The 16,827-nt window shown below is 41.5% G+C and overlaps 1 protein-coding gene across 5 annotated transcripts; it reads right to left on the reverse strand.

The window, feature by feature from the left end:
- Window positions 1–1,432: 1,432 nt before the first annotated feature.
- trim46b (tripartite motif containing 46b) lies at window positions 1,433–16,780 on the reverse strand. Of its 5 annotated transcripts, none has more exons than XM_005927604.3 (12): window positions 16,305–16,780; window positions 13,596–13,857; window positions 13,302–13,491; window positions 12,414–12,612; window positions 11,730–11,876; window positions 10,893–10,988; window positions 10,305–10,558; window positions 9,143–9,264; window positions 8,622–8,960; window positions 4,964–5,193; window positions 3,137–3,204; window positions 1,433–2,814 (listed from the first exon to the last, which is right to left on the reverse strand). In XM_005927604.3, exons 1-12 carry the CDS (start codon window positions 16,395–16,397, stop codon window positions 2,391–2,393), a joined length of 2,424 nt encoding a protein of 807 aa, XP_005927666.1. In that variant the 5' UTR covers window positions 16,398–16,780; the 3' UTR covers window positions 1,433–2,390. The 5 variants fall into 5 exon arrangements, 4 of the variants coding, with proteins under 4 accessions (XP_005927666.1, XP_005927668.1, XP_042078589.1 ...); XM_005927606.3 differs by lacking the exon at window positions 16,305–16,780 and adding an exon at window positions 15,508–15,870; XM_042222655.1 differs by lacking the exon at window positions 16,305–16,780 and having other exon boundaries at window positions 13,596–14,817.
- Between the last annotated feature and the right edge of the window lie 47 nt (window positions 16,781–16,827).

Below are 16,827 nucleotides of genomic sequence, written 5' to 3' on the forward strand. Positions count from 1 at the left end.
AAAAACCATAAGCATATTATTTGTTATGAGGAAAGGGCAAACATCTAAACATTTGCAAATATCTACCAAGTCACCAGTCTGTTTCAACCAACAGGTGAGGTCTTTTTTTGCTTTATCAGAGTAAACTCCTGTCTTAGTCACTATGTTAGCAGCAGCCTGGGTCTAAAGGGCACGTACAGAATGTCTGTTATAAGTTAACTTTTTATTGCATTTGTGTAAACAGTAAAGTTTGATTTACTGGTCGATCCTACACATCCTTTACAGCACATAATTCCAAGAGATCGTTTGGCAATGATGCTTTTTCTGTGGAGTTCGGGAACTTGGCATGAGTGATCCGGTTAGACTTTATGAGTTAGATCAGCCAACGTGTAAAGGTTTGTGTGCTGTTAAGTGAATGATTTAATGCCACAGCTATCAGTGGCCAAAGTGTAGCAAATCATTAGAGGTGTAATGGTTTAAAGTCCAAAGGCTGCTCTCTGGTTGTGTCCTCCCATGTGCATTTGTGTTTCAAGATTTTCAGGCCACTTGTGTACATTGAATGTGAGTTGGCATCAATTTGGCCCCTTAACAAATAGATGAATAATTTGTATTATGCTAAACAACCACATGTAGATATATGCCACAAGTATGCTAATGTGGTAAGCTGTGAATTTTAAACATGTTCATTTTAAAATTCATATTTAAATCCTTGCCTTTATTAAAGTAGCTTCGCATGACTTACACTTCTAAACGATCCGTCTTAAACCGAGACTCAGTCTGAAACAAACTGCTACTCTGTCTTTATGCCAACTTTCCTCTGATTGGTTGCCCTTCAAAAATGGAGAGCTTGAACACCATGTGGGTGGGGTGCCGTGTTCAGACAGAGAAATGCGTCCAAGATGACCATTTTAAAGAGATTATCCCCATTTTTTGACATCATACAGATCCATCCATCTTCTTCCACTTATTCAATTCAGGTTCGTGGGAGGCTGTTGCCTAGCTCAGGTGTAGTAGGGTGAGAGTGAGAGGTTGTACACCTTGGAGAAGTCGCCAGTGTGTTGCAGGGCAACTTGAGACAGACAACCTTCAAACTCACCATCACACAAGTGGTCATTTTAGAAACACTTCATGTAGATCCAAGAGTAGAAAAAACTCTGAAAGAGTTCTGTGCCCCTCACCCCAACTGGTCATACAGATGGCCGTCCCTCCCAAAGCCTGGTTCTTCCCTAGGTTTCTACAATATAAAGCACCTTGAGGCAACTGTTGTTGTGATTTGGCGCTATATAAATAAAACTGCATTGCTCAGAGACGGAGTACTGCTGCCCCCTAGCGCTGAAACGGCGCCAACGTTTCACTGCCGAGGCACAGTAAAGACGCCGATTAAGAACAGTCTGAAACGCTGATTGAATTCTAACAACCACGGCAACACAATGAAACAGAAGGTGAGTCTGTAATAATTTAAACAATTTGAATTTATTCAGTGTTTCCTTCCTTAATCCATTTTTCTTTTGCAAACATTCTGTCAGCAGACGAAGTTTACACGTTAATCTTCTGTTTCTTTTCATGAGAAGCGCTGCTCATTAACTTACAATCAAGCAAGGTTGGGGGAAAAAAATCCAAAGTATTGTGTGCGAGAAAACAAGTTTTCACTATCTGCCAGTCGGTGCCGTTATCAGTCAAGCCACACGCCCCCGTGAAAACAGGGAATTAAACACCCAAATGCACACACACATACACTCACGCACACACACAGACAAACATCAGACTATTTGAAATCCAAAACAGCGATGCACAAACAGAAGTGTGGAAACTAGTGATTAGCTGTGCAGCAGAGGTATAATTGGAGCCTCTAATTACAGTATTGCCTCATTGTTCCTCTCTACCTCTAATTTACCACATTTACATCCCAGAAAAACAATCACTTTGGTTGGGATCATAATGGCTGAATGACTAGCATTAGCTGTGGTTAAACACAGATTTAGTTATAGATGCAATAAAAGCTCTTTTGTATTCACATAATGTTCATATCTCTGAAACAAAAGAGAACCATTAAGGACACGAAATGACAGAATAAAAGCTTCTACATGAAAGACGACACTGTGTGAAGCTATGTATACATTAGCATTATAAATGTATGCAGTATAGCCTGGCTACAAGTGCAAGCATCAAAGATATAATTACATATCAGGTGCTGGATAGTCCAGACACTACTTAAGCAGTAACTCTTGCAAAACTGCATGTAACAAAAATGTAAGAAACATAATTACATTGCATATTTGTTGCTATAGAAACATTTTCTTGTAGAAGAAAATTAAATACAAACCAAAGTCGCTGAGATGTCTAACTTTTCGCTCTAGCTTTGTAAATACTTCACAAATTAACCAAATACATTCCCGATTACCAACTTCAGATCAGCCATTATTTAAATTGGAAACTCGCGGCTGGATGGTCACCCGTCTGACCGGAGTCTGATCTGCGTTGCGATTGGCTACCAGCTCTTGAAGCTGTAGGGCCCCTCCACCAATGAAACAGAAAGCGGGGCACACGGGGCCGGTGCAATCCACGTGGCCTTCCCAAAGAGGCCGCAAGGAATGGGCATCGTAGAACGTGACGCGCCCTTTCTCAAAGTCAAGGCACACACCGAGCCGGGGCGGCAGCGGGTAAGTGAGGCCAGCGGGCGATGAATGGCCGTTGCTGTTGGTGTCCCGCTGTTGATGGTGGTAGCTGTGCTGCGGCAGGTAGATTTTACCCATCCCCATAGTCAGAAAGCAGAAGGGCGGCGCAGAATCCAGGGCATCCTCTGCGCCGCTGTCATGGCCGCTGTCTGGGTCGTAGCTGCAGAGAGACAGAGCGAGCTCTTAAGTTCTTTTCTGACCACCGTCTTTCTTTCTTTAAACTAGTTTTTGTGGCGTCGCAGTCACAGCATGTGTGACAAATGTTGGCAGGGAGTCAAGTATTTAGAGCCTCCTACTTTTTGCACACCTAAGATTTTGTTTATACTAAATTAAACCTAATCTGTAATCCTATTTGAAGAGTGGATCCTAAACACACATAAATAAGCATTAATATTGTAGTAAATCGTAATTTGCATGATCATCACTGCTGGAGTTAAAATCTATTAGGCTGGATCTGGAGCTGTCATATTTTCTTTGCTCACCGGGGACTGGCCATGTCTTGTGGAAGGTGAAACCACTCCTGCAGTTTGGACTCCAGGCCCACTCCCACCTGTTCCAAAAAGGAAAGAGAAACAACCATTGTGTAATTGATAAAGAACTTATTTTTATAGCAAACTTCATTTAAGTTATCCAATTTTGTCCTTATTTTAATTAATTGGATGCATTTTAAAGAATGGATTAGCCTTTTTCTTAAAACAATAGGAGTAACCATTGAAGCTCTTTTCTGAACTGAGCAGCTACCCTTGATTTAAAAACCTGGAAACTATTCTAATGCTCATCAGACAATATCTTTATTAATATATACGAGGTATCAAAACCCATCATTAAGAATACATGGGAAGCTGTTGTATGTCGCCCTTATTGGGGTAAATAAGGGTGACATATTTGATATGTCACCCTTTTTGATATTGGCTGGGGCCTTTCTGGTACTCAGACGTCGTCCCAAGTAAGTTAAGTTAATTGGCTATTCTAATTTGTCCATAGGTGTGAAGGGTTGTCTGCCTCTCAATCTATGGCAGCTGGAATCTGCATTGAGAAAATAAATGATGTAGTTAAAACTCTGGAGTTTATATTACCTTTAAATAGAGCCATGGAGAAAAAGAGAATTACAGTTATTAGGTATATTAGTTTCAGTATAGTTTGGGTTATTTCACAAGTTGGAACCATTTCCTCATTTAGATTCGACAGCATTTCTAATAGATAACAGCAGATGGCGTAAGCATGAATTGAGGCTGCACTTTGGGGAAAGCCTCAGAGGGGATTGGCTGCGGCTCCTAGACAAGGCAGATCCCCATCTACTAATGAGAGGTAAATAAATTGGAAAAGGGAGCAAGGGTGAGGCACGGAAATGAGAACAAACTGCTTGTAGTCCGCGTGGTGGGTTTATGTGTTCTCTGGGTTCGTGTCACTATTATAAGTGGATTAGGGCTCATTTTAAAAAGGAAAGCGGCAGACAGTGTGTTTAAATTCACACACATTTACACACACTGTCATTTCATTCAATCATTTCATTTTGGTTGAATGAAATGACAGAAGGCTGATCTTACATTGTACTAAATATGATGGAATCACACTTTAACTTCATTAACATATCATTCCCATTGAACCTTCCTCACACCAACTCTGAGGACATTTTAAATTTAGATTTTATGATTTTTTTAATACCCTTAAAGCCGTACATCTCGGACCTCTGTTGTACTTTGAGATTGTTTGGACAAAGAGGCCATTTGTCTGTTCTAGTGCTCTTCTTCAAACTAAAATAGAAACTGTTAAAAGGTAGTTTGCAGTCATGACACAAAAACATAAACATAAAAACACAAAAGTTTTATTTTCCTTGAGTTTCACCGACCACATTTGTTTTTATTAGTCTTTCTTAATCTGATGACCTGTGGCCTTAAGCAGTGCTCAAATTTGGTACTTTTTTTAAAGAAGATTAAAGCATTTTTAATCTGGAATATTTAGTTTTTTTAAAAAAAAAGTCTATACTATACTCTACACACAGTAATGGGAATATTGACCTGGCAGTACGTTTTCATGAAATGCTCAGTTCAATTCAGTTTTATTTAAATGGTGCCAAATCACAAGGACTTAAGGCACTTTATATTATAAGTATAGATCCTGCAATAATATGGAGAAAACAGAAAACCCCAACAATCAGATTAAACCCTATGAGCAAGCACTTTGTCAACAGTGGGGGGGCGGTGGGGGGCTGAGGGGAGGAAGACAGAACAGAGACACTTTGCGGAAAAAAAGGCAAAGATTAATAATAACCAATGATTGTTGAAATGTGTGCACATGAATTCACTTGCCTTCACAAGGTAAGACCCAGGCTCCACTGAGCATGCCCAGTAGTGCCGTCCTTGTGTAATGGCTACATCCCCTACAAGTAGGTCAGAAGTCAGGTGACAGGAAGTTAGGGCGTGGTCGGCAGCCTGCAGCAGAGAGAGACCAGGAACGCTGCGGGCACAACGCTGCTCTTTGCTGACCACCAGGCGGTCGGCGTGGAGACCCCAGCGAGAGTCCAGGTAGAAGTTAAGCACTGAGAGGAGAGAGTGTGACAGAGGACACAGCAGAGGGAGGGGAGAGAAGAAGAGAATGGAGGCAAGAAAGAGGGAAAATTGAGAAAACAAAGGGACAGGTGCATACAGAGATGACACATGGGGGCTTTAGAAGTGACAGGAGGTGACAGACAGATTTACAATCAGAAAACGGCAAAGAGAAAAACAGTGAGGAGAATAAGAAGCAGCTGAGAGGAGAGCCAAGAGGGAGAGGACCACAGAGTAGGCATGCACCTCCTTCCACCAGCACTGGAAGAGAAAAGGACACTGGTCCACACAATGCACTGATGACTCAGGAAGTAAAATACAGAAGCTTTGGCAGCGTTAAGTGCAGTATTTCCACAGGAAGTACAGTGGGAAGATATGCAATAGCAGGAAGGAAACAACAGCCAACAAGGACACGAGGAATTCAACAATCACTCAAATCAATGGTTAAAAAGCCCTAGATCTGAATCAGATCCATGTTGTTAAGCCTCAGGTCTTAACAAACCGCAAACCTCATCAGCACTCAGACAGATCTCGTTACAGGAGCTAAAGTGGGAGGCGGAGGGATGAGTGGGTGTCTAAGCAGGGGTGGAAGAACAGAGGATGTGTGGGATGACCGTAAAGAGAAACAGGGAAAAGACCAAATAATTTAGTGGTATGGGGTACAGAGATTTGGTGAGAGGATACGTATGAGTGCACTTCTTACGTTCTGTAGGAGGCACGTAGTTTGGCAGCGTGGAAGTAGCACAGTTGAGGATGACAAGTAGAAAGCTGTGAAATGGAAATAATACATGAGAGAAAGATGAGGAAATAAAGAGTAAGAAAGTGAAGATGATTCAAAAGTGAAGAGAGAGAGAGAGAAGTGGAAATAAGTGAGAAAGGAAAAATTGGAATGACAGAAAAGAAAAGAGAATGGATTTTTAAGCATTTCACCACAGCAAGCATTCCAATGCTTTCATTTTAAATGAAAAAACAAAAAATGGGTGCGATGTGGTGAACGTGTCAAGTGTGTATGATGCATTTTACACTCAACGGAGGGATAAACCATCCGAATTCATATCTCCTTTCATAGTAATTATAACATATTTGATACTGTCTAAAGACCTTGGGGTCTTGAGGTACAGCAAATGTATTTGGAAGAGTAACAGAGATGCCTGCTGTATTTAGCTACGCAAGTTTAAAAAAAAAAAAAAACACCTTAGGCACAAAATGCCTGCAACAAAAGACGTTGTGAGCCAAGAACTGTTTACTGGGTGTTTACTCTGGGTATGTTTTCTTACAGTTTTACCTCCAGCATGCACAGTTACTGTGAGCTAAGTTAATGTTGGTGCCAGTTTCTGTGTTTCTGTTACAAGCAACGTGCCTGCATGGCGAGAGAAACAGACAAAATAAATCAGAAAATAAAGTCCAAGTAATAAAGCTTTCACCAAGAAAAGTGGGGTGCGTGTTTACACCGTTTTTCTTGTTTATTTATTTTCTGCAGTTGCTTTTGTTTCAGGTATTAATATTTTCATACTTTTGAGGATTATGGTTTGTACAGTGCACATTGTTAACCCTGCAAGATGTGAATGATACTAAAACACATGCAGTTCATTAAGGTGTGCTAAGAGTCTCCTGACGATTCTTCCATGTTGGGAGCTGGGACTAAAATCAGGTTGGACTGCTCCTTTAAACCAGCTCTGCATAAGAGTCTAACCTAAAGGTGTTCAAGGGAATCTGATCGCAGGTCAGGTAAATTAAACTACTCGTGGAATGTACATAACAAGCAAATTTTTATCACATTATGGCTTTTCAAGTGACTTAAAATGTGACTCTTGTCTAACAAATTTACAGTTTCCGTACAGTGCTGTGATTGTACTGTTGAAGTATTTTCCACCTTCCTGATTTCTTAGTTTCATGCATATTTATCCCAAATTTAATGTTTCAGATCATCAATTGAATTCTAATATTAGAAAAATATTACCAGAGTAAATACAAAATGCTGTTTTTAAATAGTGATTTCATTAATTAAAGTGGAAAAAATTACCTGGACCTGTATGGAAAAAGTAATTATCTCCCTTGTTAAATCCTTAATTAACTGTGATTAACAACATTTTTTTTGGACAGATGAATTTAATTTAACATGTCACACCCAGGCCCGACTACTGCTAGACCTGTTGAATCAAGAATCACTTTAAAAGAAGCTGTCTGATAGTGAAGTAAGCTAAAAGATCTGAAAAAGCAACACATTATGCCACAATCTAAAGAAAAAGATGAAACAAAATGAGTGACATCTCTCAGTCTTGAAAGGGTTACCAAGGCCATTTCTAAGACTTTGGGCCATCAACAAACCACAAAGTCCTCCTCCACTCTTTAACCAGGGGTGGCCAGGCAAAAAAAAAAAAAGCCAAAAAACATACTGATAATCCCAAAGACTTTTGAGAAAATATTCAGTGGACTGATGACTGAGATTAAAGTTGAACCTTTTAGAAGGTTTTGAAGGTTTGCTGCTCATAACATCCAAGATAAAACTAACATAAAAGCACTCTGTGCAACAGTCAAATATGGTTGTGGTAGTGTGACACGCAAAACCCTCCAGTTTGGCAGAATTAAAACAAAAGTCCTCCAGAGCCGGACTGACTGGGAGAATCACTCACTGGCAGGTATTGCAAAAGCTGGATTGCAGTTCTTGCTGCCATCACAACCAATGACTAGGTTTAGGGGGCAATTATTTGTTCACACATGGCCGTGTAGGCTTGGATAGCTTCTCCCCCCCCTTGCTAAGAATTGAAATCATCATTTAAGAACTTTAAATCATCATACAAAAACGTGCTTTTTGTTTTTGCATTATCTTCGTCTAATACTAAAATTAGTTTGATGATCTGAAACATGTAAGTGTGACATATGAAGAAAACTAAGACAGATGGGGCGAATACTTTTACACAACAGTGTTTATTATCAGTTAGCTTGGTGAAAGAGAGATACAATCATAAGGTGATAATTCTGACAAAGTCACAGTGCTTACAGAGGCCGCCTGTGCAGAAAATTCAAAAAACTTTATGCAGGAAACCATCTGAACCTTTTTGAAGCAATGCCTGAAAGTCACTGCACTTTAAACTGGGATGCAATTGCTTGGTGTCATAGTCATGATTATTAATTGGGGTAAATGTTGAGTCGGCAGATAAGATCTCATAAATAAAACATTGACTCCCAAAAATATATATGGTATAAAACTGGTTGTAGTCCAGTTTCAAGGTGTGGTTGCTTTCCCAGGACAATCTGTGACATGCATGTAAACAACCTCACGTCAAACTAGTTCGACATGTTTCTGGTTTGTTTTTTTTCCCCCAAACAGCCATGTTGTTTGGGTGTGTTTACACTGTGACAAAGTGTTCCTGTTCAGTTGTTAATAAGGACAACTAAGAAGCTCGGTGTGTACCCTCACCTGGTGCAGGCGGGGTGTGCAGGTACACCTCCTCACTGTACTCTCCGTAGCCCGCCTTGTTGCAGCCTCTCACCCGCAGCACGTACACGCTGTCCATTTCCAACCTGTCAATCACAGCGCTGCTTCCACTCACTTCGTCCATTCGCTGCCAGCCCCAGCGTGCAGCAGCCAGTCCTCCTCTGATCCCACCTCTGGACGCTCCTCCTGGTACTACACCACGACGGCGATACTCTACAGAAAAGTGCCAGGATGGTGAAGACTCCAGGGGCAGTCGCCAGCACAAGAACAGCTGGTCGTAGGCCAGACTACGCTGGGTATCGATCACTGGAGCCAAGGGCACTATGGCAATAACATAATGTATTAAACAATATGTATTAATAATAATTCTATAACCCACTCGCATGTAGTTGGTATGAAATTATTTAGACAGTGAATGTTTAATTAGAAAGTTAATAGAAAACTTGCTCTTACGCTATTTCATTCGTATCTTTTTTTTAACCTTCAACTAGAACCCTTCTCACCCTGGATGAAGTTCAACTCTGTCAGGAGTTTAAGTTCTTTGGAGACGTCCAGCTGGAAGTGTCTGAATGATGGATCGGCCGCTAGTGTGAAATGTTGCAGATTCTCAATTGCTTTACTCAGCCTAGTGCAGTGAAAACAGGGAGAGCGGCATCAGAGGAATCAAAGGCTTTTAGTAGGGACAGTGAGGAAGACTCAGTTTTAAAGGATGTATGAAAAAGAAAATAAATTAATAAATAAAAGATAAGACTGCTTTTAATCTATATTTCTATTATAATAAAAAACATAAGCAGCACATTAGTGACATCCCTTCAGTTTTTATTTCCAGATACTGTGCTGTATGTGGGGCTTTCTTTATTTCCTTTCACATATTTACATTTGAACCTAGCCAGGGTGTTCCCTGCCTCCTCTCTGATGGATATTTACTTTTACAATAACAGATGCAACAATAAACTGAACTTTCAGATAATGAGTTAAGGGTATGCACAAATAGTCCCAGTAAATGTAATAAAATAGGCAGCCAGTCATAAGAATGTAGGCCCAAAGGTGCAAGGGAGGTAAAACAGCTTGTTACAGAAAAAAAATAACAAAGGGGCTTATTATTATATAAATAAGACTCATGCAAAGCAACTCCAAGAATAAAAATATGGTACTGGAAATGTTGACAATACACACATTTTGTGCTATTCTTTGGATTTACTGACAACACTGCTTATGCTGTTTCTTTATTTGGGAAGATGATCAGCTGAAAACCAAGTCAATTATAAAACATGAATCCTATATTGGAACCAATGAAGTTATGATTCCTATACATTCTAAGCCTGCTTCTTCTACCCTGAAGCCAAACAAAGCAGAGAAGAATGCAGGAAGAGAAGCCTCTGAAGATCTCCCCTCAAAAAAAGAAAGAAGGCGCTAATCTGTCATGTATGCATGTAATCTGTCATATGTCAGTGCGCCCCAGGGCAGCTGTGGCTACAATGTAGCTTGCCATCGCCAGTGTGTGAATGTGTGTGTGAATGGGTGAATGACTGAATGTAGTGTGAAGCGCTTTGGGGTCCTTAGGGACTAGAAAAGCGCTATACAAATGCAGGCCATTTACCATTTAATCTAAGATCTATTCTATCAAATCAGAGAGCGATTACTTAACGTTAACAAAAAGGAAACCTGTTATGAGTCTGGCGAGAAGCCTGCACAAAACAGGGCTGATCTGTTTCTTTCAACAGTTCCTGCGTGAACGCCATGAGCCCAGCGTGCTCCAACAAGCCACGTCTCTCCGCCACTTGAGCAGCCAGTGCCTCGCCTCGTTTCTGCCGTGCCCCCTCCAGAGCCTGGGTGAGCGAAGCGTGACGCTCGGCGAGAGCGGCCGTCAAATCCCTGATGCTCTGAGCCAGCTGCTCTCTGGCCGACACGCTGTTTACCTGGTGAGGAAAAAGCACAAAGACAAGTTTGGAGAACTAACACCAGGCTTCTGCTGGTACATTCTTAAAAAGGGTCCAAATAACATAAAACACTTTGAGAAAAAACACATTTTTGGAGTTATATAGGTTTGTAATGATATGATTAGGGATGCCAGCTATAGTAGGTAACAGGTTTACTGTAAAAGAGTCAAACAGGTTGGCTCATGCATGAAACATGCAGCAGTTGCATAGTATCCAATCCTAAACAGCCAAGCTGAACAAATACTTGCAGTAGCTGCTGACTGATTTTAATCCCATGTTCAGGGAGATTTTGTGGGCCAGAAGTATTAATCACCTCAGTCTGTGTGATGGAACTCTCCAGCTGGGTAATCTGAGCCAAAACTGTGTCCTGGTTGGACAGAATGTAGTTCATCTCCTTTGTAATCTTCTCCTGTCAAATTAACACCAAATAAGCGACACAGAAACAACAAATGCACACGGATTATCAGTTTCACACAGCCACACATCTGCATTATCTTGCACACTATGCTTGTCTAACAGTTAAAGCTGCATTACTGTAGCTTTTTAAACAACACTGCATCATTTTTATCTTTACCTTCATTGCATTTGGTGGTTGTATTTCAAATGTTAGTGAAGTGCAAAACTATTTTAGAGATCTGGACTAAGTCTAAGTGGCGCAACAATTCCTCCATGATAGCTCAGAATCTCATCTCTGCAGTCTTGCATGAAAGACTTGGAGCAGAGTCGCTACTTCTCCAAATAAAAAGGAGCTAGTTGAGGTTGTTTATCTGACCTTGTCAGATGGCACCTGGGTGAGGTGTTCCAGACAAGTGAAAGAAGATGGAAGGATAGATAGGGACAGGAATCAAGAACCGGTTCTCTAGTCCAATTCCTTGGAATTGTTAGTCTGCCTGCCGATCGATCCTGTTTATCGGTTGCATTTGCACTTGTGCTACAATCAGCTGATTTCAGTTTGTTTGTCAGAGGAAGCAGTGAAGCAGTCTTTGACTACTATAATATATTATTTTAAACTGTGAAATGTGTGAAATGGAGGGTTTCACACTATTCACATATATGCTGGCTTCACTACTACATTCTTTGTGTGTATTCCTGCCTCTAGTAAACCTTTCACTGTGCGGGACAGAGATAGATGTCAGATTGTGAGTCAAACCTTCAGCGCTTGGTACGCCTGGGCCACTGGGAGGATTTTATGTCCGGTGTGAATGCGGCGCAGTTTGCAGAGGGGGCAGAGCAGCCGCTGACATGACCGACAATAGAACTGCAGCTTCTCCTGGTCGTGTTCTGGACAAGTCAGCACCTGAGCGAGACAGGCAAAACAGATGAGAACAATTTAATCTGAGGCACATTTTACTGAGTAGAAGAAAACAGGAATGTAGCACACAAGTGTGACTATGCCTGGGTAATTTATTGATTTGCCTTTTGCTAAGCAGCAAAGAGCCAGTGGAGGGCTCTAAAAAACCAAAGTAAAGTAAATGTAAAGGGGTCTCTGTATTTTCTTCTTTGTGTTGTGGGTCAGAAATCCATATTTTGCACATGGAAAGAAACCATAACTGTTCCATCCATGCAGTCTTACAGTAATGCGCAATTACTGTCCTTTATGCAACTTGAACTGTGCCTCGCATGGCAATCACACTTTCTATATAATGCAGTGCAATATAACTACACTCGGTTTACCACTTATTTAACAACATATACAATTAATACTTATGAACCCTCAGCAAAGCATGTCTTGTTGAAAAGTGTAACAAAAGACTTCATGTCTGCTATCACTTATGCTTTATTTTAGCACAAGCAGATGTGGATGAACAGTATGCGTGTGTCAGTGTTTCAGTACCTTTGGTCTGAAGTTGAGTGTAGGCTGGATGTGCTCATGCTGCGCCCGTGGCGTTCCCCATGGGTGATAGAGTTTGAAACACTCATTGCAGAAATTAGACCTGCAGTCAGCACAGCCCTTGGTGGCTTCCAGAGTTTGAGGCGGCTTACAGAATTGGCACATCACAGCCACACTGCCCAGACTCACCGTGTGTCTGTACCTGAGAAAGGTAAGCGAGAAAGAGAAGACAGACTGATTTAGCCTCACGTTATTGAGCTTGTTCCACCTTTTTTTTTTTTTTTTTTTTTTTTTTTAATGAAGTGGGACCTGGCAACCAAGCAAATAAAGGATTAATGAGTTGAATATTTGGACATGAAATAAATTCTCATTAAAGGAACACAAATGTTTATACCAAAGAGTGATTTGAGCCCATGGGTGTGCTTGAGACAAATGGTAATGAGCAGGTGATGAATGGAAAGCTGTGGAAACATGCGGTCAGCCAGGGTAGCTACAGCATGTTGCAGTGCACGCTCAGTGCTGGTTCAGCTGCTGAATACTGACAATAAGTTTTGGACCTGTTCCCATACCTTCTGCTTTTCAGGTCTAACTCCTCTCCTTATTTACGTTTGTCCATAAACATCATGAGCACTGAAGGACATCAGCAATCTGTAGGGTTATCTAACAGTTTTTGTCATGAATCTGTACTCAAATAGCATCTTTCTGCTCAAGTTAAACACAGAAAGCACTCTTTACTACAAGTCTCATTCGCTCAGTCACATACACGATCATTTTTCTAATATTCATTCATCTGAAGGAGCTGGGGATCGATCCATTGACCTTGAGATGGCCTGCTCGACCACCTGAGCCACAGCTCCCAATCTTCTGTTTGCAGATTGAGTCTATACTTACCTCTCCACTATACGCTCCAAGGTGAGGTTGCGCAGACAGTCAGTAAGGCCTTTCTCTCCCAGCTCAACATCTCTGCCGCAGGGGATACAGGGGAACATCATCACCAAGGGTGGACCTTCCTTACGGCGTCTACCTGGGTACGTCCCATAACCGGGAGACCGTGGCATGGATGGTGAAGGGGGGTGTGGACCTTAAACAAAAAAGTAAAACCAGTTATAAACAAAGAAAATTAAGGAAAATCATGGTTGCCATTTCTTTTAGTTTAGGTTATAAATGGAGAGAGGTACTACAAACCTGAACGCAGCACGCGGTCGATGGGCCGTTGTTCATTTTTAGGTGTGGGCCTGCGTGCCTGACGAGGTGAACGGGTGTTGGGTGTGGAGGCTGGTGAGTTGGGTTCTGGTGGAAGCTCTGGAGGCGGGTATCCATTTGCTACCAAGACCTCGGAGGCACACAAGAGACAGACGCTGTGCAGGCATGGCAGGACCACAGGCTGTTTAACTATTTCCTTACACACGGGGCAATGCAACTCATGCTCCAGGCTCTTCATGTTAGACTGTTGGAAGCAAACAAGCAAAGGATGACTATCTGCACATGGTGCTGTAGAGAAAAACAGGCTGAGTATCCAGACATCCTGAAGATGATTGTGTTTAGGAACGCAGCACACAGACACCTGACTGTGCACAAAAAAAACTTTAACTTGAATAAATGGAACTAAAATTTGCCGGCAGCATAAAAAGCTCTCAAACATGAATGCCAATGGAATTGATTAAAATCTAAAACTATCCAATTATAGCATAAAGATGCAAAATTAAGACTATGACTCAGCCAAATGTCGTTTTATACTTAAGAGCTTTGATTCTTACTTCTATACATTTTTACCCAGTACCAGAACAGCATTCAAGTTTTAGACCAGTCCGACTTGCAGATGTACAACTGAGGGGAAACAGCTTCACAGCAGATACCCTGAGAAATACTTGGCAATGTGAAAAAGATGTGCCACACAGGCGACACAGGGTGCCAATCTTGTTAAATATGGATTAAGATGAGGCATTAATTATTCAACCACCCATCTCTTAAATCACAGCCATGCATGTGACCATGAGCCAGTAGCCACATTTCTTTATGACTCAGAAATTCTATAACACACTTGTTTCTAAGAAATTTCGTAAAAATGTGTAGTAATGTGTAATATATTAGCACGCAAAATCAGGTTTGATAATGCATTTGTCTTTTTCTATACATTACTGCCAATGCAGCACCTTCGCTTTGTGAAACTACAGCAAACAGACCTGGATGGCGAATCAAAACTCGCACCTCTGGAGCACTTAACGCGTGCTCTGCTCAAGGACATGGATCTGACAGAAAAGGACACTGACTATTGCATAAACCTGTGACTTTACCACTGCAGTCACTCTGATCTGATAAAAGATTAATTCCACTCACATTACATCCTGGTCTGTGTGAAAAATACACAGATTTTATGTCCAGTGATGTTAAGAATAATAATATATTTTATTTGTTGTCCTTTTCCCAGTCATGAGGACCCCCCCCCCCCTTTTTTTTTTTTTTTGCTTTGTGGATGCCCTTGACACAGAACCTACTACCAAACTGGTTGCAGGGCATCACAGACATTATGAGTTAACTTCAAAACCAGGACAAAGCAAACAGACTGACAGTGCTGCATAGGGGATTGTGTCACTGTGATGTGATATGATGCCACCATCAGGGCTATTTAGACACAAAGATCATGCATAGGGATGCAGAACAATTGGAATATTATGAAGGGAATATAAAAAGGAAAGGTCTACATTCATACAATATAGCCGGATGAAAAAATCTGTGCAGATACTGGCTGATAGCGCACCATCTACCCAATTTGCAGATAGCACCACCTTAGTCAAATTAGAATTACACGGAGAGAACTGGCGGATAGCGACGACCTGCACTGAAGTATGAAACTGGATTAATGCTAATAACCTCCTTCCTCCCTCAGTCCACCTCAGTCATTTTCTCCAATGTCAACTCTGGCCTATCTTTTTCTCATCCTCTAGCAGCTTAGCCTATCGCATTTTCAAGCACCTCCGATTCCTGCAGGCTGAGCGCACAGCTACAAACTGTGGCTCTCTACCTCCATCTCACATGCACAGTCCGCACTGCTGCTGCTGCTGAGGCCGGCGGGGAAAAACAAGCAGCGCATCCTTACCTTCACCTGGAATCTAGGCGCCATGACAGCATTTCCAGGATCAGAGCAGTGTCTGTGTAGTGCAAAGAGGGGAGGGGTTTGAGCGATTACAACGACCTCCTAGCGCAGGTACGATGGGCTCTGGAGGAAGCGGGCTATGGCGACGGAAAAGATAACGCACGTGACTGCCTTTGACTGCTGAACGTGCTCTGTGTGCACCTCTAAGACCACTCCACCACGCTCTGTTGGAGCCGTGTCTAAAAATTACCTCTAGGTTTTAACCCTGCAATGCTTGATGCTCCCAGATGCATCGATACACGTTTTTTTTATTTGTCTCAGCAGCAGCCCCGAGTCCTGCATCTCGTCTCCATGGAAACGAGCATCCAGAGTGCCGAAAAAAGAAACGTGTCATTTGGGTCTGCACCCATGCTATTATTTTTTTAATGACATTATAATTGCCACATTTGAATTGAGGTTAAGCTCAAGTCCGATATGTAGGCTACCGACTATAGCTCATTAATGTCGGTAAAGCAAAAATCGAAGAAGATCAATATTTAATTGGCTAAAGATGATAAGAAAAATATGTTTTAGTTTTATTTTATTTCAGTGGACTTTAATTGAGGTTCAGAAACAGATAGCACACGGATTGGGCCCATGTGATAGAGACACTCCGCCGATAATTCGCTTTTTCCCTTTAAAACATGATAAAACATGATAGCTACTCTTTATTTAAAAGAAATAAATAAATACAAATTCATACTCCACGTTATATTCAGCGTATATCAACTAACAGCACAATGTCACAGATATACACTTACGGTGGCGCGAACCAAGGCTTCCATCGCTGATGTGGCTGTTTTTAAATCCATCTCTGCCATTTTAAGAGCATAGCTTCCCCCTGTTTTCATCATCTGGAAATAGATTGTGGTGTGTCCAGGCCGATGGCCATGTAACACATATTAAGAACGCGAAATATGCCGAAAATATGTCTCGAATATAGAAGCGTTTTGGATATTAATATTATTTTTTTCTATTAGATGTTTAATTTGGACATTTTTACGCGCGTTAATTACCGACTGATAATAAGCACCTTGTGCTGCTTTTAGGCATAAAAACAAAACGCTTTCTGGGAAAAAAAATCTGAATTTGTTCTTAATTTACGAGTACATCCACGCCGAATAGCTACTACTAAAAGATGCCTGTGGCTTTATTCCTCACGCAGGCATCCCTCCCCCTACGTTTCCCATCCTGCACCGGATGCCCTCAGCTGATGCGGAACACAGGGAAAATCGCTGTAAATCCAGGAACCCATTCCTTAATAACTCAAGAACGTAATGGGGA

The sequence above is a fragment of the Haplochromis burtoni genome, unplaced genomic scaffold (assembly GCF_018398535.1).
Source record: "Haplochromis burtoni strain Fernald_Lab_line unplaced genomic scaffold, NCSU_Asbu1 Contig_90, whole genome shotgun sequence".
Taxonomy (NCBI): Eukaryota; Metazoa; Chordata; class Actinopteri; order Cichliformes; family Cichlidae; genus Haplochromis; species Haplochromis burtoni.